General features: G+C 42.7%; 2 protein-coding genes and 1 long non-coding RNA gene across 9 annotated transcripts in view; 1 reads left to right on the top strand and 2 right to left on the bottom strand.

Moving 5' to 3' along the window:
- LOC144067055 (zinc finger protein 516-like) overlaps nt 1–5,820 on the top strand; it is a 34,920-nt gene extending 29,100 nt beyond the window's left edge. Inside the window, exons 4-14 of one of the 3 annotated variants that reach the window (XM_077590533.1) lie at nt 29–93; nt 1,254–2,367; nt 2,466–2,533; nt 2,798–2,865; nt 2,954–3,066; nt 3,461–3,616; nt 3,800–3,885; nt 5,125–5,241; nt 5,304–5,426; nt 5,493–5,615; nt 5,682–5,820. In XM_077590533.1, coding sequence (XP_077446659.1) covers nt 29–93; nt 1,254–1,304 — 116 coding nt within the window. In that variant the 3' untranslated portion in view covers nt 1,305–2,367; nt 2,466–2,533; nt 2,798–2,865; ... (5 more) ...; nt 5,493–5,615; nt 5,682–5,820. Of the gene's footprint in view, nt 1–28; nt 94–1,253; nt 2,534–2,797; nt 2,911–2,953; nt 3,067–3,460; nt 3,617–3,799; nt 3,886–5,124; nt 5,242–5,303; nt 5,427–5,492; nt 5,616–5,681 lie in introns of all 3 variants that reach the window. The other 2 variants (XM_077590532.1, XM_077590534.1) reach the window with 2 other exon arrangements.
- On the bottom strand, nt 5,817–15,472 carry LOC144067057 (uncharacterized). 3 transcript variants are annotated; one of them, XR_013297825.1, is made up of 8 exons: nt 15,328–15,472; nt 15,084–15,187; nt 14,166–14,224; nt 9,134–9,325; nt 8,360–8,508; nt 6,945–7,032; nt 6,716–6,861; nt 5,817–5,953 (listed from the first exon to the last, which is right to left on the bottom strand). It is a non-coding gene; the product is annotated as an uncharacterized LOC144067057 (long non-coding RNA). The 3 variants fall into 3 exon arrangements; XR_013297824.1 differs by lacking the exon at nt 14,166–14,224 and having other exon boundaries at nt 15,314–15,472; XR_013297823.1 differs by lacking the exon at nt 14,166–14,224.
- Nucleotides 15,473–18,653: 3,181 nt separating this feature from the next.
- Nucleotides 18,654–26,118, bottom strand: part of LOC144067302 (teashirt homolog 1-like) — a 64,932-nt gene continuing 57,467 nt past the window's right edge. For all 3 annotated transcript variants that reach the window (XM_077590916.1, XM_077590917.1, XM_077590918.1), the window contains one exon: nt 18,654–22,791. In XM_077590916.1, coding sequence (XP_077447042.1) covers nt 19,553–22,791 — 3,239 coding nt within the window. In that variant the 3' untranslated portion in view covers nt 18,654–19,552. The remainder of the gene's footprint in view (nt 22,792–26,118) is intronic.

Genomic DNA, 26,118 nt, shown 5'->3' with positions numbered 1-26,118 from the left:
ACGTGACCACTTTTTCATCACTTTGCAGCAATGTTGCGGCTCAACGGCCATTTTGGAAATGAAGTCCATTCCTCCACAGAAGCTTCCCGGCAAGTGAGTCTTGTATCAATGATCATTTTTATTTTTAACAAGAGAACTCTTTTCCATTTAGATGGCCTGGCAGGTGAGTGGTCAGTGCGTCAGCCTCACAGTTCTGGGGTTGAGGGTCCGATCCTAGGTGGGTCCTCGCTGTGTGGAGTTTGCACGTTCTCCCCAGGCCTGCGTGAGTTTCCTGCAGGTACCCCAGTTTCCTACCACATTCCAAAGACTTGCATGGGAGGCTGGTTGGACACTCGAAATTGCCCCCTTGGTATGTATGAGTGTGAGCGTGAATGATTGTCCTTTGTCTCCTTGTGTCCTGTGATTGGCTGGCCACAGAGCCACCCTGAATCGATCGCAGGGCATAAGGATACAAAGGACAGTCATTCATGCTCACGTTCACACTCATACCAAGGGGCAATTTAGAGTGCCCAACCAGCCTACCATGCAAGTCTTTGGAATGTTGGTAGTAAAGTGGAATACTTGGAGGAAACTCATGCAGGCGTGGGGAGAAAATGCAAACTTGACAAAAGTGACTTGACTGGGATTTGAACCCCTGCTCCCCAGAGCTGTGTGGCCAATGCTCTAACCACTTTTGTGGCTTAGTGGTTAGAGCGTCAGCCATTACATTAGGAGGCCTGGGTTCAAATCCTGGTCGGTGCACCCTTGCCGTGTTGAGTCTACAGTGACCTGCATGGTATGCTGGTTGGACACTCTTTGTTGCCCCTTGGTGCAAGTGTAACAGTATACCAAGGAGCAACCTTGAGTGCCCAACCAGCATACCATGCAGGTATGCTGGTTGGACACTTGAGGTTGGTACAATGGTACACTGGTACACTTGTACCAAAGGGGCATCCTCGAGTGTCCAACCAACATACCTACATGATATGCTGGTTGGACACTTGAGGTTGGTACACTGGTACACTTGTACAAGTGTATCAGTGTACCAAGGTATGTTGGTTGGACACTCGAGGATGCCCCTTTGGTACAAGTGTACAGGTTGGTACACTTGTACCAAAGGGGCAACCTCGAGTGTCCAACCAGCATACCATGCAGGTCACTGTAGACTCGACAAGGGTGCACCGACCAGGATTTGAACCCTGGCCTCCTAATGTGGTGTCTGACCTCTCAAACCACAAAGCTTCCCAATGACGAATCACTTGTTCTTCCTCCAGGTGACCAGCCGTTCCACTTCCACCTTGGGATCTCTCCATAAAGGAACGTGAAGACCATTGAAAACACCTGTTAACACAGATACGCATTGACTCAACATATGCAAAGACATTGGTGCACTAATTGTTTTTATTTCTATTTGTGTATGCACACGGGTACAAAAAGACATGGAAATGAGCTAAGAAAATGTGACATTTGGAAGGTTTAAAGTGGCCCAAAATATCTGAGTAACAAAATGAAGTTGTTTATTTTATTGTGCTTATATGTCTTATGTTTGTTCCATGTTTTTGTTCTCAAAGAACCTAAAGTCACTAAATAGTTTTGACATAAGATAAACAGAAGACTTAGTTCTACTTACCTTCATGGACACTACTGTAAAAAAATTCAGGATTACGCGTAATAGTACTCACCTTGAAAATTTCAGGTCCAAAGATTTCTTTGTCTGATTTACATTTTTCCTCATTTTATGTGGTTATGTTTCTACCTACTTAGTCTGTTTCTACTTGTAGTTTTGTACTGTATTTTTTTTTAAATGTCCAATAGACAGGATGTGTTTGCACCAAAACAAAGAAGCCATTAATAGTTATGCGATTGAAGAATGACGGGTATTGACTTTAAGCAAATACCGTCCATCAGGAACAAAGGATTTATATACGTTAGTTCTATTTAATAGTTTGTGTTAATTCCGAGTGGAATTGAAACACTTTCAGTACTTGATATTTGTAGATCAAAATGTTCAGAGAAAGATAATAAAGATTGTTGTATTTGTCGTTTGTTTGCTAATTGACGAGTCCAATCAAGGCCTGTCCACTCTCACTTACTAGTAGTTTGCAGGTTTCACCACAAGGCAGCAGCAAAGGCAAGCAGGTGGAACGATTCTGAGAAGACTGGGTTATTAATGTAAAGTTGTTTCTTTGTCATACAAAAATATGCATGTGTAATACTAAGGCATTTTTTCTTAAAAAAACGATGTAGTAAAGTAAGGCTTTTTTCCCTTTAAAACAAAATGACATAGTGGGCTTATTTTCTTATTTTTTTTCTGTTCTAGTTGTTGCTGTGGTCCAGTGGCAAAGATATTGGGTCAGAATCTGAATTGGGAACAGGTTCAAATCAGGAGTGAGTTCGAATCCATCCATGAGAGCACTCATCTTGTTTACCAATGGAGTTAAGGTAATGAAGATAATAAATCTGACTTCTGATTCTTCTCCTTCAAGTTGTTGCTGTGGTCCAGTGGCAAAGATATTGGGTCAGAATCTGAATTGGGAACAGGTTCAAATCAGGAGTGAGTTCGAATCCATCCATGAGAGCACTCATCTTGTTTACCAATGGAGTTAGGGTAATGAAGAGAATAAATCTGACTTCTGATTCTTCTCCTTCAAGTTGTTGCTGTGGTCCAGTGGCAAAGATATTGGGTCAGAATCTGAAATGGGAACAGGTTCAAATCAGGACTGAGTTCCAATCCAGCACTAAGAGCACTCATCTTCTTTTCCAATGGTGTTGAAGTAATGAAGAGAATAAATCTGACTTCTTATTCTTCTCCTTCTAGTTGTTGCTGTGGTCCAGTGGCAAAGACATTGGGTCAGATCCTGAGGTGGGAGCAAGTTCAAAACAAGAGTGAGTTCTATTCCACTCTTTGCAATTCTCAAATTGTTTATTGAGGTAATGGAAAAGATGAATATAACTTCCAATCATTTAATTCCAGAAGTTACTGTGGTCCAGTGGCAAAAACATTGAGTCAGAACTCAAGGTGGATATTTGTTCAAATCAGGAGAGACTTCATTTCCACTCTTTGCAATTCTCAAATTGTTTTTTGAGGTAATGAAAAGGACTAATATAACTTCCAATCACTTCATTTCAGAAGTCACTGTGGTCTAGTGGCAAAGACATTGCTTCATAATGTGCAAGACTGTATTTTAAAGGATTAAAGCCCAACCCCAAAATATTTACAGCTCCCCCCACTAACTAATGCACGTTATGATGAAAACAATGTGTTTTTTTAAGTATGAATGCCCAATCAACACGTATTTACAGCCCCGCCCCCGCCCCACCCACTGACTAATGCATGTTATTATGAAAACAATGTATTTTTTTAAGTATTAAAGTCCAACCAAAAAGCATTTACAGCCCCCTCCCCTCACACATACACACACTGACTAACGCACGTTATTATGAAAACAATTTATCTTTTTTGTGTGTCTATCTTTAATAGGCGTGGCCGAGGTCACAGTTTAAATAGCCGACGTCAAACCCCAAAATGGCCGATAAGCCAGGAGGCAACACGGGCGTGCACTGCAGAGCAGCTCAAAAGTGACGATTTGCTGAAGAAAGCCTGACAAACTTCTCACAGGACGATGCAGCACATTTGGTACGTTATCATTTGGGGATTTCGAAGCCCCAGTTCTCGTCTTAAGAGTGCTAAGAGCATGATTCGTTGACGTGATGTAGCCCCATGTGTGTGCAGACAGCAAAATGTTTGCTAACGAATTGGCTACATTGCGCTACCGATCGCTCTTTGTTTAAAAACTAATCATTCCATTGTGTGTTTCAGTCCCTCAACGAGCACAGACTGCTGGGAAACCTCAAGAATGTGGCCAAAACGACCAGAAAGGGGCATCTTGTCGACGCCATAACAAAGTGAGTCATTTTTAAATAGTTCCGATTTTATCGATCTATCCGTGTAATATTTAAACGTCAGCGTTCAGTATTCAAGGCTTTGCGCAATTGGCTCGTTTTTCATCATGATCTATTCAACTTTTGAATGAAAACAGTAACTAGCTTGGTGTTTTTTAATAGCAAAAACCTGTGGATAAGTCACCCACACAAATGCCATTAGTGGACGTGTAAGGAATAAACAGTAATCCCTCGATTATCGCGGTTAATGTAGACCAGACATGGCTGCGATAAATGAAAAACTGTAAAGTAGGGTCATCCCTATTGAATTTAAAAAATACTATAGTGGCAAGTGTAGGAGTAGCTTCTGCTTGTGAGTTTCACATCTTTCTGAACTTACAAATAATAAGCAAACATAGGCTTTGTCATCATACCCAGATAACCGCGTATGACGAAATTGGTAATTGGTACAAAAAATTCTGCCATGTAGTGGAACTGTGCACTCAAATAGATTATATACTTTTACCATGTCATACCTGTCAACCTCTGCTGATAACTGCCCTTATAAATGATTATGATTCCCCTTACAAACTCCAAAAAAAGCTTACAAACACCGTATGACTCTTACGGTGTTTGTAAGGTTTTTTTGGGGTTTGTAAGGGGAATCATAATCATTTATAAGGGCAGTTATTGGCAGAGGTTGACAGGTATGCCATGTTGACTTTCTTAAAGACGTCAGGGCTTGGACCATTTCTAGTTTTAAAAGTGGTTTTGACAAAACCTAAGACATTTATTCAACAATAGTGCAGGTGTCATTTTTGACTCATTTAAACATTTTTTTCATTGGCATAAGAGAAAAACAAGCTTTTTGGATATTTTTTTAAGAATGAATGGATTTGAAGTAATTGACTGAAAAACTCTAGGCAGAAGTAGGATTTATTTATTATTTTCATGTAATTTGTACCTTGTGGGGCCCCTGTCCAGTGTGTTTTCAATATTTCCCACCACATCAAGTTCCTGATTATTTGTGGAGGAAAACATGAAAAATAGACTGGATAGGGGCCTTTAAAGACTCGGATCATTTTTTAGTCTCTCTGCAGCAGACCATCACGAGTGTCTGATATTGTGTACCCTTTTAATGTTTTATAGAAAAAAGCTAAATGCAGGATTTTTTTAGTTAAATTTGACTTAATTAGGCTCTAGTCTGTATTTCTTTTTATGTAACTTAATCTATTGTGCCTTGACCCCTTTTTTGTTTTCCAGAATTCCATGCAAGGGGGACCAGGTTTCCTGCCTATGTACAGACAGGCTGATTCACCCTCATTTTTCGGTGCTGGGGGTTATGCGAGAACCAATCTATGCGTTTTTTCAAAATAAAAGGTAAGACCTTGCGAATGGTTTTTCACTTAACTTTGTGTATTGACCCCCTTTTTTTCTTCCAGATTTCCACCTGGTGCCAAGGGGAGCTTCTTCGTCCATTTGAAAATGGATGAAGGCAAAACTGCATTTTTCAAAATGCTGGAGGGCCTGCGCGAACCTATCTTGAGAGTTTTTCAAAATAAAAGGTAAGACCTTGCGAATGGTTTTTTACTTAACTTTGTGTATTGACCCCCTTTTTTTTTTCCTTCCAGAATTCCACCTGGTGCCAAGGGGAGCTTCTTCGTCCATTTGAAAATGGATGAAGGCAAAACTGCATTTTTCAAAATGCTGGAGGGCCTGCGCGAACCTATCTTGAGAGTTTTTCAAAATAAAAGGTAAGACCTTGCGAATGGTTTTTTACTTAACTTTGTGTATTGACCCCCTTTTTTTTTTCCTTTCAGAATTCCACCTGGTGCCAAGGGGAGCTTCTTCGTCCATTTGAAAATGGATGAAGGCAAAACTGCATTTTTCAAAATGCTGGAGGGCCTGCGCGAACCTATCTCGAGAGTTTTTCAAAATAAAAGTTTTTCAAAGTATACATGTTTGTCTTTATCTAACAAAAAATGCAAGTAACAATTGAAGTTAAAAAATGTATTTACAGGTAAACATTTCAACTTTAGCATTACATTGAAGTGTTGATTGGTTCAGCCAGTCTTTTCTCTGGTTTGTCCACCTGTAGACATGGGACAAAACATTTTAGTTAAAGGTTCATAAAACAATTTTACACTTACAATTAATTTTTGTAAAATACACTTTGAAACTAAAACAAGAAAAAAAGATGGGTGAATAAACAATAAAATTAGAAGAAAAAACTGGGGTAATAAACACTTAGAAAATAAAATTGGAAAAAAAGCTGGGGGAATAAACACTTAGAAAATAAAATTAGGGAAAAAAGCTGGGGGAATAAACACTTAGAAAATAAAATTTGAAGAAAAGCTGGGGGAATAAACACTTAGAAAATAAAATTAGGAAGAAAAGCTGGGGGAATAAACACTTAGAAAATAAAATTTGAAGAAAAGCTGGGGGAATAAACACTTAGAAAATAAAATTAGGAAAAAAATGGTATATAGAATAAACACTTAGAAAATAAAAGTGGGAAAAAATGGTATATAGAATTTAAAAAAAAGCTGGGGTAATAAACACTTAGAAAATAAAATTAGGAGATTTAAAAAAAAAAAATAGGAAAACACTTGGAAAATAAAATTAGGAAAAAAATGGGGTATATACACTTAGAAAATAAAATTAGAAAAAAAACTGGGTGAATAAACACTTGGAAAATAAAATTAGAAAAAAAAACTGGGGGAATAAATATGTAGAAAATAAAATTAGAAAAAAAAACTGGGGGAATAAACACTTGGAAAATAAAATTAGAAAAAAAACTGGGGGAATAAAAACTTAGAATTCCTGCTCTAACATTAACTGAGATCATTCTTACCTTAAAGATTTAGTCAAAGAGCTGTGGAAATGAATGGCCTGTGAAACATCACCATGATGATTTAGGCTTTTATTTAATCTGGATTTCAGAAGTACAGAGACACCATATGATTCAAGTGGGCAACTTGCAAGGAAGATCTCCCAGGCCTGTAGCATGCAAAAAAAAAATAGCAAAAGTTAGAATATATAGAATGTAGATTCAACTTTTTGGGGGCGGGGGGTACTTTTACCTTGATCTGGCCCAGACTCCTCTTCTATAACCTCAAGAGTGCTCTAGGCATGCTAGAAGAGCTGCATCTTGGTGCTAAACAGGGAAAACTTGCACACACAAAAAGCATAAGTTAGCATATATAGAGCCTGGAGATTCAACAGATAGGCTTAGTTGTTTTTTGGGGGAAGTAGTTTTATCTTGATGCTAAACAGGGAAAACTTGATTTAACCAAGGTATTTGGGGGTTGCCAAACAATAACGGGATAGAGAAATCTTACAAGAAATTTAATAAACGATCAAGATAAAGAATGAAAATTAGTTAGCGAGTGCCAAGTGCTATTTTTCCTTTTCCAGACAAGGCGATTAAATATACAGACTGACGTTAACAGCTAGGACAAGCGTGTCAAACTCGGGTTGGTTTGCGGGTCGCAATAACGTCAACTCGATTTCACGTGGGCCGGACCATTTTTGAAATAATATTTTGATATTTTTTTCTATTTAAATTGGATAAAAAAATCTGTATCAAAAGCCCTAAATATTCTGTTTTTATAGATCTAAAAAAATGTTTGAGCTTTTTTTCTTCATGAGGGGAAATATCTTATAATAATTTCTTTTTCATTTCAAAAGGAAACAAAATATTTTTGGGAATATGTTCAATATTAGAGTGGAAAACAGATTTTTTAAAATATATTTATTTTTATATTTTATTAAATGCCTTTTGAACAAAAAACACAAAAAGGAAAAAAATGGATTAAAAAACTACAATTATTGATTTAAAAAGGGGAAAATGAGGAAATATAATACACGTACAATCTTCATTTGAATTTGATCCTAACAGAAAGTCGGCACTCATGATTTACTTTCTCGGGCCGCACAAAATGACGCGGCGGGCCAGATTCGGCCCCCGGGCCGCCGCTTTGACACCAGTGAGCAGGGAGAAAGTTGGATCAATAGTTTTGTATGCGGCGATTAAATATACAGACTGACGTTAGCAGCTAGGAGAAATTTGTCTTAACAGTTTTGTATAAGTGATTTTTTTTGTAAAAACAGAACAATTACAAATCGGCAACGGGTGTTGAGCACTCGCAATGAAAACTATCATTACATCCAACAAACAAAACAGGAAAAGTCGTGACTTTGGATGTCATTCTAGAGTGAACATTTACCCAGCAAACTGTCGGTTGATGACTCGGCGTTGTTTGATTAAATTTAAAGTCTTGCCACACGACTCAATAATGGAGAGAAACCGGACAACATACTTTTTAAGTCAAATCGTGACACTAACGCTAAGCGCAAACTTAAATGATCGACGGTGTGCTAAACCTGGCATTAAACTAAGATATTTGTTGGCGTTTTGAGCTCACTTGATTGCTGAAAAATCACCCGATAGGTTGATAAAAACGCATTTAAGCCAGTGAATTGCTTTAGTCCTTACCTGGTTAGCGTGCTCACCGACCTGCAGCGTGGCAAAAGCCATCCAAAGGGAATGGTTACTGCGCATGCGCTTAATCAACTCTGCTACGTCGACAATAGGCGTAACCACGCCCATATTGTAGAATAGTCGTGAGTTTTGTGGTCTTGATGCTAAAAAACAGTACGTATTAGTAAACCAATTTCACCAAATATTGAGTAACATTTGACTTAGTATTTTACATCAACTCTCCATTATTCCAAGCCATCTGACTCCATTAAAAGTTTAAAATTTGACACGCAAAGAATGCTTCATTGTATTGTATACAATAACTCAGTGGTGGACCATCAGGTCCTGCAAGGCCTTCTCTGTTGGTCTAAAATAGTATCTGAAACACAGACTGATGTTCATTATATTTTGCCCATGAATATTTATGATGACCATGTATAGTAAGGCTTTTTTGCTTGCAAAAATGACCATGTATAGTAAGGCTTTTTTTTCTTGCTAAAATGACCATGTATAGTAAGGCTTTTTTCTTGCAAAAATTTCCCTTGTTTTTTACTTTTTAAATTTGTTTTATTCAGTTTTAAATCACTAAGAAAATCTTGTTGTTGCTTTAATTCCCACAAGCGACCAACAGAGGGTGGTAAAGTCTACTCATTTAATCTACATGCTATGATATTCCCAGTCTTCCAGCCTGATGTACTTCATGGCCTTCTTTATTTCCATCCCCTGTCATCACACACACACAGACACACACAAAGTAGCCACACTCTCTCTCCCACCACTGCCGCTTACTTCCTGTAGCCCGAAGAAAAGCAGCTGCAAAAGGCCTCAGTGGCGCAAGCTGACGAGAAGTGACAGGTCTCTGTATCAGCCGCCTTCCTTTGACAGCTGACAGACGCGATGGGCTCACGCCAGCCCCGGGCGGGGGACCGAGAGGCGAAGGATGGGTCGCCGCCGAGGCTCTCCAGGCTGCAAGTTGTCGTTCTGAAAAGCAATTACATCGGCAATTATTCATGGCAAATATACACGCTGCTTTGCTGCACAGGTGTCTTATTTTTTTTTATTCATCGGGGGTCGATTCAGGATTTCGCCGATGACGTTCGCATTCCTGATGACTTCACTTGCGACGGTCCGTCCGGGACCCTCTGACCTTTTCCCCCCTCATCGGGAAAATGATATTTCTTGTTCCCACAAGGGACTAAACCGCTTCGACCACGACACCTCATTAGGTCATAATTCCGATTTGGAGTCGAATTGGGGTCGATTTATTCAATTTAGTTGATAAAGAAAAACTTGGAGATGATAAAATATAAAAACATGAATTGATAAGACTCATTTATGTCTAACAAGAGCATAAAAACAGATGGGTAATAATTGTAAATGACAAATTATTGTAGTACGTATTAGTATTGCTATATGATACTCCTGAGTGACCAAAAATGATTTGATGTAACTTATGATTGGTATAACGTTATTGTATTTAAAAAGGTATTTTCTGCAAAGATGATTTTACAAAAGGTATTTTATGCAATGATAATTTTAGTTGTGGTTTGAAAAAAAAAAATGACGTTAAAGTTGTTGTTGAGAAAACGACATGCAAATAAAAACTAATGAGGAAAAAGTCATCAAGAACGCTATTTTAGCACGAGGTCTCGTCCAAGCATCACTTTTCATCCCGGACATCGTTATTTATCTAATTAAGTCCGACCTGACGGCGAGAGTGACGGGTGGCCAGCCTCCGATAGATGCAAAAAGTGACGAGAATTAAATGGAGCGGATTAGCATAAGCCAACGAGGCCTGTTCAAAGCTCATTTGAAGTGGCGCACGTGCACAGGCGCGTGCGCGTGACACGGCCATGCCAATTTGGAGAGAATTCAATCTGCCGCCATCAAGCCGCGGGACGTATGAAAAGAGCAATTTACGCAAACGGCGACGTCGTATCGGCATCCGCTTTATCAGACGTCGTCGGGCAGATTAGGAAATAATACAGTCAATCATTTATAGAGGCAGCGTTTGCGTTATAAGAAGCCACCGGCCGGCCGCCGTCGTCAATTGCGGGAAAGTTGATCAAAACGCCTCGTGATAGCTTTGGATAATTGGAGGATTTGGGGGGAAATTTGACATTAGCGTTTTGTTGAGGTTAATCGTGGATTTGGCCGTCCTCGAATGAATGATCGCCACTCGGCCTCCCAGTGATAATGGGATCGGACGTCCATCGCCGTCAATGGTCGACACCACTTCTCCCCAACGCGTCACGCTTTGACGATGGTGATGAATGGCGATCACGTGCACGGAATGAGCACTTTTGTCCCACTATTATCGGGCGCGTGTTTGCGCAAACAGCACTTTACCGCTCGACGGGAGACGCCTGTGAATAACATTGCAGTGACTAGACGTGAAGGCGGTGTGTGCGTTTGCAAATCTATAGAAATACGCCAGTGTGTGTGTGTGTGTTGGTGTGTGTCGCATGATAAATGTTCTCTCTCTCATAATCTATGTGCTTGAAAATATGATATATGTGAGGATGAACTCTGAATTATAAGCCAAAGAGTGACTCATTAATCTTCCGATTTAGGTGGGGAGTGGACTGGAGGAATCCATTTGCAGTGTTTATGTGCTATGAATACTGCTATATATATATAAATATACACATATACACCACCGTAGAGTGTATAGTATACACTCAGAATAGTATCCATATTTAAATGTTAAGTTAACTTTATTGTTCAATAAGTGGCTGGTGGGCTGAAATTATTATATCTACCATTTAAATGTAAACGCTTAACTCTGATTGGCCATTGGCGAGTCGCTGTGCACACAAAGTTGACAATTAATTGTATATATGATCATTATATAAATTGATACTGCATAATAAGAGAAGACGTTTGGCGAAAAATGCAGGTTTGTTGATTTTAGTCATAATGAGTCGCTCTCCACTGCTGCAAAAAGTTATTAAATGACATCACTTTTTCATCCGTTTACGAATGGACGTCAATGGCGTTCAGTCAGTTGCGAAGGTGTCCCTCTTTCTCCAAGACCCCCCACGTGGCTCCGGCGGGTGAACGAGCGCGCCAGTTTGTCGCCGGAGTCGGAGAGAGAAGATGCGCATTGATTGAAAGTCCCTGATAGTCCCGTCGCTTCCCATCTGCAACAACATCACTTATTTTGCATTCCGACGCCACGATTGATAAGTGCTAAACGCGCGCGGCGCTGACAAATGCGGATGCAAAGCGGCTCGGACTCCAATGATAACGGCATCCGTCTCTGACAGACGGCGTTAAAATGCTATTTAATAATTGATACAGAAGCGGCAGAGGTGTCGTCTGACCCTGAAGGAATTGCTTTGGCATCGAGGGAAATTGCACAGACTTGGCCGTGGTGGTGTGCGGGTGTGACACCCACCCTTTCCTTGGCTACTATATTGGACTCTGTGAAAAATGAAAAGCATTGATTCAGCGGTATTATTGCTTTTTTAAATGTATCTTAAGTCAAGTTGTTTATGGCAGAGGGTTAGAGAACTGTTTGGAATTGTGGGAAAAAAAATGCATGTTGAGAAAACTCTTATGTTTTTAACTGGAGTTGTGAATAGAGGAAAAATATTGAAAAGAAATCGCAATATTTTAATTGTACCTAATTATTCTCAGTAATTGCACTATTGTATATATATTTATATAGAAAACGTACATTCAATATATCTTAATTTATCTATATCTAAATAGATTATTGAAAAATATTTCGTAAAAGGAGATTTCACAAGATTAAAAACTTTTTCATGGAAGAAAAGTTCTATTTGTTATACAAATAATAAGTTAAGTATTCCCTTTTAGTTCCAGGAATAAAACTTAGAATCAGAGATAAAAGTTACGACCTCCGCAGATTAAAGTATAACTTCACGAAATAAAAGTTAAAACAAGATTAAGGTCGTAATCGCCCAACTTTGTATTTCCGATCAATTAACTAATGAGTGCATTTGATCTGTCTGCGCTCTGTTCAGACATCTTTAAGAGGATTGAAAGGCCTCCCATATAAAGCACCTTTAATTCCACCTTAACGATTGCGAAGGTCTAACCGACGACTTCTGGACGCTGGCTGTGCACGTGACAGATCCGGACCCCCCCGCTGTGGTCACCACAGGACCCCGGGGGGCCCCTGACTCTACCATATGGAAGACATACGAGGTGGCTCCAATAGAAAACCCTCACGAATTAATTTTTAAAAATAGCCTATTATTCATTCATATAGACTCAATTTACCGAGCGGCGCCATTTTTTCATTCTCTTTCATAGCTAACGTCACTTTGCCCCCACCTTGTGGTTTAAGTTAAATCTGATGGCGTTTGGGCGCCATTGTGAAGCGTTTTAGGAAATAAAGTCCTGATTTAAGTTGGACCGCTGTTCTTCAGAAGTTGCTTGAAGTCGCCCTAATACGAGCGACGTCGCCTCGGAGGGCGCGCGGAGCGTGACGAGACGTTAAAACATCCCCAATGAAAGGTACGTCGCCGCCGCAGCCTGTCAGGGCATTACCCCCCGAGATGAAAGGGGTCTCGGCGTCTTTGGGGGTTCGAGGATTTGTCGGCTGAGATTCCAACAAACACTTCCGCCATAATTACTGGTAGACTTTTCTTCCGCACCGCAGGCGAAGGTGAGGATCCTTTAATTGTCACTTTTTATTACCCCCACCAAATGCACCCCCCATAGGCCGTTATTCCGCGATTAAAGGGCGCAAGCGGGGGTATTTAGTTCAGGTATTAGTCGGGAAATGGAGGTGTCGTCGTCATGCCGGAGTTCGGTTGACACTCGCGGCTCAAGTGCAACTTTTTCACTGCTTCGGGGGCTTAACGGTCGCAAAAAAGTATTTTAAGTCGAGAGGTTGGCTTTGTGTCTGTCCGTCTGACATCGCGAGCACAATGACCCCCACGTCAAACCGATGGGAAAAAACCAAATACTCTGGCGGGATTACATTTCTCTTGACATTAAAAGTTAAACTGGGAAAAGTTCCTGGAATCGCTCTTTTTTTAAATCAAATTCTTAATTTTACCTCCTTTGCGGAACTATAACTCAATACGGTTTACAGGAAAAAACCTAAAATTTGGATTCAGCACCCCAGAATGCAATCAATGCACGTTTTGTTGACTCGTGTTTTTAACCTGACAACCATCTTTCCATTTCATAAAATGATATTTAATCATGAAATGTTATCTTTCATTTGACTTCCATCTCACATTGAGTTCCATCTTGTGAAATTCTGCCATTTATGTAAATATTTTTGTTTGTAATGTTTTGATTTCTCCTTTGTATACTGAATAAATATTTTCATTTCCACAGTGTTATCAACATAATTGATGCCATTTTGCAATGGCTTTTGTCATTGACATAACGTTGTTTTTAAGTAAAAAAAAAGCTGCTATGCCGCTAGATATTTCAACGACGATGCTAAGCTACCTAACGACAAGCATCACAACAATGCCAGCTTAGAGTCGGAAGTCTGCAAATTGATTTGCGAAATCGCCCAAAAACAACAACAACTTTGAGCGAGCGGAAAGGGGAAACAAAAAAAAAAGCAGAGCATTAAAAACACAAAAACAAACAAAAATAGCTCTAATAGGATTATCTTTTATGTTTGTTTGTCACGGTGGATCAGAGAAAATTGCAGTTAGGCCTTAAAAACGCTTTGAGGGGCGCCGTTATCGGCCAAACGACATTTCCATATTCATTTTAAGCCTTGGAATTCTTTAGTTTTTAATTGGTCGCTTAATAATCGCACCACCGGGTGGGAGGGAAAGCTGGAAAAAACAAAGCGAAAGGCTGTGGGTTGAGTATTTACAGTACGTGGAGTCAAACATCAGCTGCCATTGACGGGGATAGACGTCCAATCCATTTGAACTGGGAGGAAAAAAATTGGAAAAAGTCACTTATTTTCCAGGAATCAAATGATTAACACGTATTAAATAGGTTCATCCTTTTTAGATGTGCACTCCATTTGAACCGGGAGTGGACGTCTATCGCCGTCAAAGAAGTGAATATATAAAATTCTATTTCTTTCCTTCCGCGGAGTCTATAGCGTGTCATCCAGCGCGTTGTATTTTTAGGGTTCCCGACACGTCTGACGCGTTTGCATGTGTTGCTGTGATGCGTGCATAAATAACACGAAGCGGGATATGACAGTTGGCCGGGTGTTCGTGTTGACAGGCCTGATCAGGACGCCATGACAGCCTATGATTGTCAAAAGGTTTTTTCATGAGTGACGGGACGGCATCTTCATTTGCACGTTCGGGTCGGACGGGAAAAGATACGAGGGTGTCGGAGACCAGGAAGTTTACAACCAGGTTTTCCTTAATGCTGCATTCCTGTCACATTAGTAGGAATTGAATTTAAAATGATGGCAGTCGGAAAATAATTAGAATACAAAGAATATACGTTTTTTAAAACTGTGGAAAACATGGCCTTCAAAACACAAGTGATGGTGAGATTGTTTTTTTAGAACGTAATTGTGGGATTGTGTTAGTTAGCAAAAAAGTATGGCATAAAAGTTTAGAAATATGTTGTTGCTGTATTCGCACGGATGTCATATTTTGTGGAATAAGTGAAGAGGAAAAAAGGATATATATAAGTCGTACTGGAGTATAATTTGCATTTAGGAGGGCATTTTTTTACCTGATCAGAAAGCAAGGACAAAAATAGTTAAGTGAGAAAAATATATTCTTAAAATATAGTTTAGTACATTTTGAGAAATATTTCTTACCTGCACTTGTAGTTGTAGCAGTAATGTTAGGCTTTAAGTTTGGACCCCAAAGCAGATCAGTCAAATCAAGGAGGCGTATTACAATTCATTCATTATCTGGGCCGCTTATCCAAAGCAATCCCTTCAGGCAGAGAATGCAAAACAAGAAAAAAAAAAGAAATAAACAAAACAAACTAGCATATAGCTAAGATTTCAAAATAGTAAACAACAATAACCAACAACATGCTCACTTCCTATGGATCACCTGCATTCAACGACTCTGCTGACGAGATGATGCAGCTGGGATCTGCGGAACTCCACCCACTACCCGAGCTCTGTCAATGCAAAAATACAACCACATCACAATGCCAACTTTGTGCTAAAGCATACCTGTCAACCTCTGCCGATAACTGCCCTTATAAATGATTATGATTCCCCTTACAAACCCCCCAAAAACCTTACAAACACCGTACGAGTCGTACGGTGTTTGTAAGGTTTTTGGGGGGTTTGTAAGGGGAATCATAATCATTTATAAGGGCAGTTATCGGCAGAGGTTGACAGGTATGCTAAAGTAACTTATACTTTTTTTAGGATTAAATACAGTATTGCTATCAAAGTAGTGCAAGTCACTTTGTACATTACCAGTGCGGTCAAAGTTAATTCATTCATACATTCACCTTCTATACATACCACTTATCCTGACTAGGATTGCGGGGGGTGCTGGAGCCAATTCCAGCCCACTACAGGCAGCAGGCAGGAAAAACCCTGAATTGTTTGGCAGCCAATCACAGGGCACAATGAAACAAACAATCACTCCCACTCACAATCACACACTCCCATCGAATGGGAATCGAACCCAGACCGCCCAAACCAAAGTATATAACCACTTCCCCATCGGGTGGCGCACGGTCAAATGTATTGCTTCAAGATAGAATGTTCCCTCATTCACTAGCAAATGCATTCAATCCATTTGAAGTAGAAACAATTCAATTTCTAAGCACTTGACGTGAATAGACTACCAATCCAGAAGTTCTCTCAATTTTTTAGTTTGTTTTTTTTCCCACGTGGACTAGTAGAAGATCACCATAAAGAAAGGAAACCGCAAAAAATTCCCACAGTCTCTGTTCTTCACCGCGTCTTCCGCCCGTCGGGTGACGGTAGCGCCGCACCGCCACCTTTCTGCATAATGCGGATGCTCCTGGCGGAGGTCGAGCGAAAACCCCCGTCGACATGTGTCAGGAGCCCGCCGCGTCGGCTCGGACTAATGATGGCACGCCGGCCGGCCCGCTGCCCTCAGCATATGCCCGCTCCCACGTGTGTGTGTGTGTGTGTGCGCGCGGCGGGAAGGCTTCGTCACGGTGATTAAAAGCGAGCCCCCCTCCCCACTTTCTGGCCGCTCCGCTCCCACCCTGGCTAACAAAGCCCCTCAGAAAAAGACAGCGGGGAACACGAAGCGGTGTCAGGTCGGCCCGGGTGAGGCCGCCGGATGGGTGTCACCTGAATTTAGCCGCCTAATATGACAGCCGCCCGCTGATGGCTTGTCGGCCGAGTGTCACTTTGCCAGAGTTTGGGGGCCCATTGTCATGCAAAGCAAAGCATTTGGACCACACGTGAATGAGGCTCGTCACACTGTCCGCCGAGGCTGAGACGCCTTTGACGTCCCGCCCGATCTGGACCAGGAATAGTCGGGAATAATGAGGAAATGGTAGCAGCGACAGTTGTAACCTATTTATTTGCCATCGCGTTCTCTCCGGGTGGGTGATGTCACCGTCTGCGTTGCGGTCAACCGGAGACTTGCACAACATACCCTTCTGACAATTCTTATTTTTTTTTCCCCCACATTACAGCCAGGAACAACACGTGTCACCACCAAAAAAAAAAATTGAAAGATCTAATTTTACATTCAGAAGTCAAGATGGATGCTGGATTTCAGGACGAAACTATTAAGACATGCTTTCCATGGACCGGGGGGAGATGTCCAATCCATTATGACTGGGAGGGGCTTGACAAGTGGACATAGTCCAGGTGGACGCTAAAAAGCTTCAGATCCAAGTTTTGAGAAAATGAGGGCAGCGCTGAGGGGGGGATTGGGGATATTTGTTGGCGAAGGAGCGCAAGCTTCATTGTTCCCGCGAGCGAAGACGCCCGAGGCGAACCTTCAAGAGCAGCGTGGGGCGGGATGGTGTCAACTTAAATGCCCTCGGTGGAAATGCGCCATGGCGTCTTCTTCTTTTTTTTTTTTTTATCTGCAGGTGCCTGACTGCAAAGCCAAGCTCCTCGTCAAACACGTGTGTCGCAAGTTAACTCCTCTCTCTGTTTTATCTACACTATGAAGGGATTATTTTTGTGAAATAAACACATGCCCAGATTTGGGCCTGTGAAATGCAAAATAAAAGTCAATCAGGTCTTAAGAGCATGCAATAATAAAAGGAAGGGTAGACATCTTGATTGCAAGCTGTCTTGCATAAAACAGTTGTCTAGATTATTTGTTGCTAGTTAATATTTCATCTTTTTGCATCAAAATGAGATTTAGGAAGAGCAGACGATATGTATCTATTTTATTTTAAGAAGCGTCACTATATTATATTACTGTTCAGACAGGCTTTATCATCATCATCATTGAATGAAAAGCCCATTGTCATCATACACAGCAGCGTAGCACGAACTTTGATACTTTGTATTTAAAAAATAGTTTTTTAATTTTTTTGTCAAACCCACACTAATTTCTTCCACTGTAACTTCAATTTTTTTTTTTAAAAGTGGCGTTTTCCAAAAATGTAGGCCACCACACCACCGAGTTTCAACCGTGGTATTTATTTTACAAGCAAAGACAAAAAATGAACATCGTTGCAAATAAACGGGCTAAACTTCAGGAAAACAGCGATTTTATCTTCAGTCTTTGTTATTGTTACGAGTGCTTTTTTTGTGTAAACCACATTTGAATGAAAACAAACAAAACTTTGTACACGTTCAGCCTTCTTTGTCTAGAAAATAACATTATAAAAATTCACACCGTACAAATAATGTGGAATTGTAACGAGCAAGATATGCCCGCGTGCATATACTTGCTGATTATTCATACAGTAACTTCATTCATTTTACAATGGTTACCCAACTAATGCAAATACTGTACACGTTGAAACAATAATTGTTTTTTTTGGTGCTGTTTTCTTAAAAACAGCCATGGTATTTCATCATTCTCATTTTCCCTCTAATTTTAGAGCAGTCTAAAATGAATCAAAGCGTTCACCTTCATTAAAAATGCTTGACAATTTCAAGAAAAATGAAGGTCTTCTTCTCATTTCCCCATCGCTTTACATTTAAACATGCACAAACCATCTCATAAATAATACGCGAGTTGACCATCACAGAAATAGGGGAGCGGCGGTCCGGTTTTAAAACAACAGATGGACCATTCCCAAAGGCTCATAAAAGATGCAGTGTGCGAACGAGAGCTGTGATCGCTCTGCGACGACGACGACGCCGCGGCGCCATTTTGGTACAATTTACACCGCTTCGGAACGTTTTAGCTTTGGAACGGTGCGACTCCCCCGTCCGCACTCAAATCCCCCAACCCCCCCCATATGGCCATTATGCATGAATGACTAATTACACGATGTGGTGTAAATAGCGATGTTCATTCGTTCTTCACATTAGTAATTAGATAAGGAAAAACAAAAGAATCACGTTAACCGTTAACTGTTAATCTAATGCTTTTTGTCAAAATTTTTGTTAATTGGTTAATATTGCACAAACGTAGGTGACAGATTGATACTTCTCGGAACTAAACGGACCGTTCGGGAGGTTTCAGCCGTCACGGTTTGGTGGCAATTTCACAATACTGGAATCAAAATAAACAAAAGGTATTTTTTGTGCCTTTACCACCATTGTTTTTGTCCAACAGTGATGACACGTATCTCTTGATGGTGAGATGTGTATCCGATCTATAATGACATATGAGAGCGGTCAGATGTGGAAAGATCGTAAACGGGGTGAGAATAACCACCTGAAAATTTCAGAGTTGAAAAATTTGGACTTGACTTGTGGTGTGAACGTAGTCTATCTAACAAAACAAAAAAAATAGAGATCGGGAAAAAAGCATTTGGACAATTTGGCAGCTTTTTGGCCATTCAATTGAAGTGATGGAAGATTTACATAACCATAGACGTTGTTTCATATACTCTTACAGTAACTTAAAGTCTTAAATCAATGGCTGCCATTGATGGCTCTAGGCGTCCAATCCATTTGAACGTCAATGGATTGGACGTCTATTGGGTATAGACAGCGTTGCTACTTGTTATTGCTATTTCTACAAAACAAATCACTTCCATTTTTTTTTTTAATTTCCAATTATCAATTAGAAATGGGAAGAACGCACAAAACGTTGATTGGTAAATCTACCACGATGACGCTTTGTACATTTGCGGCGCTCTGGACAGATTGGGCGGTGGTTGTAGTGCAATGGTCGTCGTCCCGTTCGCAGTCAAAAGTCACTGCTTGTCAAAATCTTTGACAAAAATCAGGTGGTCCTCGGGGGATTTGCCATGCGTCTTGCAAAGGTGCAGTTTGATGGCATGCTTGGTCACAAAGGTCCGACTGCACAGTTTGCACTGATTCAGCGAACCGCCGTCGCCGTCGTCGTCGTGTTCCCTGAACGCCGACGGGACCAGAGTCTTTTCGTCCGTCCTGCCCACGACGACCTGCTGCTCAAGGAAGTCTATGGACAGTTTGGAGAGGTCCTGCAGGGTGAAGCCCAGGTGGGACTCCAAGTGGCGGATGTAGGAGGAAGGAGTTCTGAACTGCGAGGCGCAGTCGCCACACAGGAACAGCGGCTGGCCCGAGTCCATGTTCTTCAGGAACTTGGTACCGCCTGTCCGCTTTAGCTGGTACTTCACATTGGCCAGCCAATGCGAGATGGTGGTCATGGAGAGACCGGTGAATTTGCAGATGTGCACCCGCTCTTGGGGTCCCAAGTCGCTGATGACGAACTTCCCATCGGGGGTCTCTCGCAGGCTGGAGACGAACTGCGCCTGAAGGATCAGGAGGTGCTGCGGGTTCCAGTTGGACTGCCGCCCTTTTCGCCTCTGGATAGGCGAGAGCTCCTCCAGACTGTCTTCAAAGTTTCCCCCCTCGACGTCGGATTTGTCCGAGATGGAGGACGGTGTGGTGGACTTGGGCGTCAAGCGGCCCGTCAGGTTCTTCACCATGTCCGATATGTCCATTAAGGCGTTCTCCCGGAGGGGTGGAGACGATGACAGCGAGGCGCTTTTGGAGCTCGGTTGTCGGTTCGGCGTGGAGCAGTTCAGCGGGGGGCCGTTGGCGCTCCTGGATTTGGTCAAATCCATGGGCTGGTCGTCATTCTGGTACTCGACGGCGGGCTCGACCGGCTTCATTTGGGGAGACCGGCCGTTGAGCTTGTAGAGGGCGGCGAAGGGGTCGCTGAAAGGCGTGGTCACTTTGGAAGCTTTGCCCAAGTGAGTGTTCATGATGGACTGCAGGGCGCTGAGGGGGTTGACGAGGGGCTGCTCGGGGGAGTGGTCGGTGATGATGCTCAGGTTGTTGCAGACAACCTTTTTGGGTGAGGAAGCTTCCTCCTTGATATGAGCAACTTTTCTACTCTCGATTTTGTCTAGGACCGTCTTATCTGGATTGGGGGAAAGCTGCTTGTTCGCGGTGGGCGACGGCGACTTGGTGCACCTCACCTTCTCTTCGTTCTCGCTCTTCATTGAGCTTTTGCCAGTTACCTTCTCCACCAATTTCTCCATGGCTTGGACGTTACTCTTGTGGCCGGATGGCGACGACGGGCTGCCCGGCGCCAAGTCGGAGGGCACGGCCTTTATAGAGTTGCTGCTGAATAGAGGCTGAACCTGCGTGCAAGAATGCAGAGTGGATTTGAGAGAACTGTGGAGCTGGTAGGCAGCGTGGATGCTGGGGTAACCTCCCCACGTCGGCGTGCCCGTTTGGGCCTTGCTGATTGCGCTAGAAACGGTGTTTGCTAACGATTTCAATATGTCCAGTCCCCCTTTGGGAGACTCCTCCAAGTCTTCCTCCCTGAGATACCGGTAAGACTTAGACTTTTCGGCTTTATCTGACTTCTCAGGAGGATCTTCCTTCTCTTCTTTAATCTTTTTATCCGGTTCCGCTGTCATTAGAGCTTCTTCCGCAGCTTCTTCATCCTCCGCGTCCTTATTCTCCTCTTCGGGGCTAACGGGTGGCAAAGGGGAGTCCGCTTGCGATTTCCCGTTGGACGCCGGGAGTTTGGTTGTCGTCGGTGGCAATGGAATGGACTGAAATTTTTCCTCACTGGCGGGATCAAAAACGAGCTGCTTCCCCTTCTTGGAAGCCGAGTTGGTGACTTTCAGGAAGTGCCCCGTGACCATCATGTGCGCTGTCAGTTGTTGCAAGGTGTCGTGTGAACTGCCACACTCCATGCACTTGAGAATTTGGGCCTTCCTTGCCTCGAACTGCCACGTGTAACTGGCGCCGTTCTGGTAACCGTAGCGGTTGTTGGGAGTCACGTAGGGATTGGTCACCCTCTGGTCTTTGGGCGTCTCTCCCATCACGCCACCGTAAGACACGGGGTCAGGGGAAGTCGGCGAAATCAATTCTTGGAAAGCTCTTTTCTTGGTCGGTGGGATGAGCTTGGAGGTGAGTGCTGGCATTGGTTCTTTCAGAGGCACTTTTTGATAGTGTTTCGTTTTGATCATGTGGACACTCAGGTCCTGCAAGGACTCGAACGAGTGGCCGCAGTACATGCATTTAAGAACCTTCTGGGCATCTTCCTTGCCTTCCATTTCCAGGAGGGACCGTTTGCGGGGCTTGGACCACTTCTTGCCCCTGTCGTCCTCGGTGTCTTTATTGTCGTCGCGGTAGTGGCCCGTCTCGTTCATGTGGATGGTCAGACCCACCAGGGTGTCGTAGGCCCCGCTGCAGTCCTTGCACCTGAACTTACTTGCACCTGTGAAGACGGGCCCATACAGCTTGTTGTTTTGCCTGTAGAGCTGCACGGTACTGAAGAGGCTCGGTTCTGGCAGAAGCTGATACGGCGTATGTTGCAGGGTTTTAGCCAAAGCTGCCTGGTGCCAGTCGTAGGCCAACCCCGAGTTGACGCCGCTGTGGTTGGACGTGGTTCGAGATGTGGCGGTGCTGCTGGTGGTCGTGTTAGTGCTAGAACAGGTGCTACTGGTAGTCGTGTTAGTGCTAGAACAGGTGCTGGTCAATCTGTTCTTAGATGGGGCGCTCGCTTGGGTATGGTTGTTTAGGGTCCCGATGCTCTCGTCTTCGCTTTTGCTGGTCTTAGTCACGGCGACGGCGTCGTCTGGTTTACCTTTGAGCATGTCCAAAGCGAGGTTGGACCACGAGGCGTCGGAGATCAAGTTTGCATAAACGGCCTTCATTTTGGCCAAACTGTCCTGGAGTGAGAGGCCGTTGAGCGGCTCGGCGCTCTCCTGTTGTTTCTCCAGCAGCTTTTGCCTAGCGTCGCCGAATAACGGCGGCGTTTTGAGATCTCCCAGGTGGTCGCTGGCCGCACTGAGCGGTGAAGCGTAGCCGGCATCCTGGTTGGTGCCATTGCTGAGAGGTGAGTTCTGGTAGCTGAAGCGGTCCCCGCCGTCCTCGTCGTCGTTGAACAAGTAGTCGGCATCCTGGCCGTCCAGAGAAAGGCCGTCATCCTGAAGAGGTTCTTCTTCATCGGCCTTTTCCGATCCCAAATCCTCCTCGGGACCGTAGGCTAGAAAAAAACCAAACAGAAATTTGTTTTAATTTCAACATGACGATTATGAATAACAAAATTGAATCATAGTTTTCCTCAGAATAGTGTAATACAAAAAGAAGAGAATACTTCACATCAGCTTTTCTATTTAGTTCTTATAATAGTATATTGTGCATACTTGTATATATAGTATATAAACAGTTAATATTGTTTTCTAAGGTACTCCTTTTTTTACTATGAGGGTGATCCAAAACCTGATTATTCTAAACCAGCAATCCCAGGTGAAATACAAGTGAATGAAGCTTAGCAGTTGGACAAGAAAAAAAGGGGTGCTGAAAGATAAATGTAAACTCCAAACACAATCCCCCATTTTACCAGCACATTAAAAGAAGCGCCTGTCATGGGAAAAGTGACACAGTCCCTCAATTTGACTGGACACACACACACTATTTGGGCCTTCCAAAGTAATGGAGATAGCGCGAGGACCGAAGCTCATGCCAGTTCCGTGCACCTCGCCAAGCCATGGCTGGCAGGGAGGAGTGGACTTGGCAGCGGCGGTGGAAGTCTTCCCAGCGTGAGACGAGGGAAAAACGCCAGCGGACATGACAGGCTGGTCATCCTTTGAAAGACGCCTGACTGAAAATGAGGCGACATTGTAAAGAAACTAAATATTTCCAGGAGGGGAAGAATAATAAAAAAAAGGGTCGAATATAAAAAAGGCAAACCCCCTTCACTTTCCCTCCCCCCCCTAAATCCATCTCGGGTAAGATGCTTGTCTGAGGTGCCAGAATGAGTCTCCAGCGAGGAGGCAGATGTGCTGTCAGCTTCAAACAGCGTGTTGCTCTCCATCCCATAATAGGAGTGGACATAATACCTGATGTGTGTGAGGTGCCAGTCACAGCTGCCTGGGAAAAGCTGGAGGTTCAAACTGTTGCACACACACACACATACACACACATACACACACACACCTCCCTTCTAGTTCTGCCACATATTAGAGGCAGAAAGACAACGCATTGTTTTTTTTTTTTGTCTTAAAAATAAATCATTATAATTACACTCCACTTGGTCCATTCATAAAATCCGCTCCATTGAAAATGCTCAGAATTGAACGCGCGGCAGGAGCCATTCACGGTCGAGGTGGCGAGTTCAAGTTAAGACAAAGCTAAGCTGACAGCGCAACAAACAAGCTGGCCAACAAAAAAAAAAAAGGACATTTCGGGAGTTTGCGTGTATGTGCGCGGAGAAGAGTAGGAGGGGCGCAGGAAGGGAAAAAAAATCCCAAACAACCTCCGCTCTACCATCTGTGTACGACAAAAAAGCTGCGAGTGCCACCTCCGGCTAATAAGGCAATCAGAGATGGGGAAAAGATGCTGACGCCGCTGCTTTCGGGCGGAACAAAAGACGGCGAGGGAGGAGGGCTGAGGGGGGGATTAAAATGGAGGTGTCTGTTGTGGTTGTCAGTCAAAAATGTACAAAAGCCCACTCGGGAAGGATGTGGGAATGAAGTTTAACAACAGCCTGCAAAAATCTCAAGTCCAGCAGGACTCATTTTAAAGCGAATGTGTTAAATGCAACAAAAAATATTGACTGGATGAGAGAGAGATAAGTTTTTTTTATTTAACCAATTCAAAATACACAACTTCAATTTGCCAATGTCAGAGAAGTGGAGAAAAACCCAAATAAAAGCCAGTATTTTCAGGAAGTGACCATCCGACAATGTTTCAACTCTGCAACTATTTTAGCCAATCAAACGCGAGTATCCCAGATTGCCCACGGTCTTTAATAAACACTATCACATGCAACAGTTCTCGTAAGCTGCGTCATTTTGTCCATGTTTAAACATTCTTTCCTTAGGAGGACTGAGAAATTGCATACATATTTTGAGCACCCATTTTCACATGCAGGTCATTTATATCCTTCCCTTTCAGTTATTGATAGTTATTTTTTATACAATCTACATTCTAATCCATCCAAAAGAGAAAAATACATGCACATGGAATTATCACCCCAAAAATCTCTGTATTAAGTGTGTGTGTGTGTGTGTAATGAAGTAGCAAGTCCATCTGTGTATGTTTGGAGTGCAGCCTGTCACTATTGTTGTATCTAGTCCAGGATTTCCTGCTGTAGACAGGTGACACCACAGTGGGACGCCATAACACTCCCCCACAACAAAGAGCAACCTGCCAGCTTCAGGGCAGGGAACTATGTGTGATAAACTCGAAATATTAACACAATACTCACAGATACACCATTGACAACGCTAGACGCCCTATCCATTTCATCTGGGAAGGACGGAGGGAACGATCCGTTCAAATGAACGTGACGTCTATCGCCAACAAGAGAACCGTTCACAAAGCAAACACAAGTCGTGAAATACGAGGAACACACACAAAAAAGCCGCAAGATTTGCTGAAAATGAGCGAGTTTCTTATAAACGTGGAACTGCTTTCCTTCAAAATAAAGTAGCGCTTGCCACACATCAAAGTTGATGTGTCACGGCGACAAAAACAATCAACCTTGCCCGCACGCACGAATACAAACACCCCCACTGTAACGCATCTTCATTTATTCATGCCGTCTCAAGCAAGAGAGCAATATCGCCTCTCATTTGCAGCGCTAATGTCCAATTCCGCCAGCTTTCACCCCTGCTGATTTACCCGCCGCGTTTCAGTCCAACCCCCAGCCCGGCGCCGTTTAGCGACCCCCCCACCCCTCAGCGGGCAGCCCTTATTTCCCCTCCATCCCGTTTCGCTTTGTCACCAGGACCTCCATTCGCTGCCACTCACCTCTGATGGCTTTAGACAGGCCTGATCAGTGTGTGTCACTGACCTGCAGCGAGGTAGAGGCTGTAAATAAAATGACATTATTACTTCCCGCTTTCTATATGCGCGGGAGAGGCAATTATTCCAACTCGGAGCATGTCATAAAGTCTCGCATCTCCGTGGGACGCCCTTTTAGGTACACCTGCACAATATCGCCATGTCAATGTCATCCAAGACCAGCATGGAGAACCTTGTGCAGGGCCAAAACATGCAAATCTACCAATCAGTTCACCTTAAAGGCTGCCGTAACTTCTTTTCTTTGGCGTTAGAAAAAACAGGTAAAGATCTCTCCAATACAATCGTGTATTCAGAAATTGCACCCGCCCATCCATCACATTTTTTTTCAGAGCATCTGAATAAGATGAGGGAAAAAAATCAAGTATTTTAACTGTATTTCTCATTTTGAGAAGTGCAGTTGGAGTTTACTTACACTGTGTAGAAACAATTCATTGACATTTTCTGCTGCACTATTGATTGGACTGATATTTCCATATTTATATATAAAAAAGTTTTTTTTCCT

Source organism: Stigmatopora argus, chromosome 21 (assembly GCF_051989625.1).
Source record: "Stigmatopora argus isolate UIUO_Sarg chromosome 21, RoL_Sarg_1.0, whole genome shotgun sequence".
NCBI lineage: Eukaryota > Metazoa > Chordata > Actinopteri > Syngnathiformes > Syngnathidae > Stigmatopora > Stigmatopora argus.
Note: the sequence above shows the minus strand (reverse complement) of the source record. Positions and strands in the feature narration are given on the sequence as shown.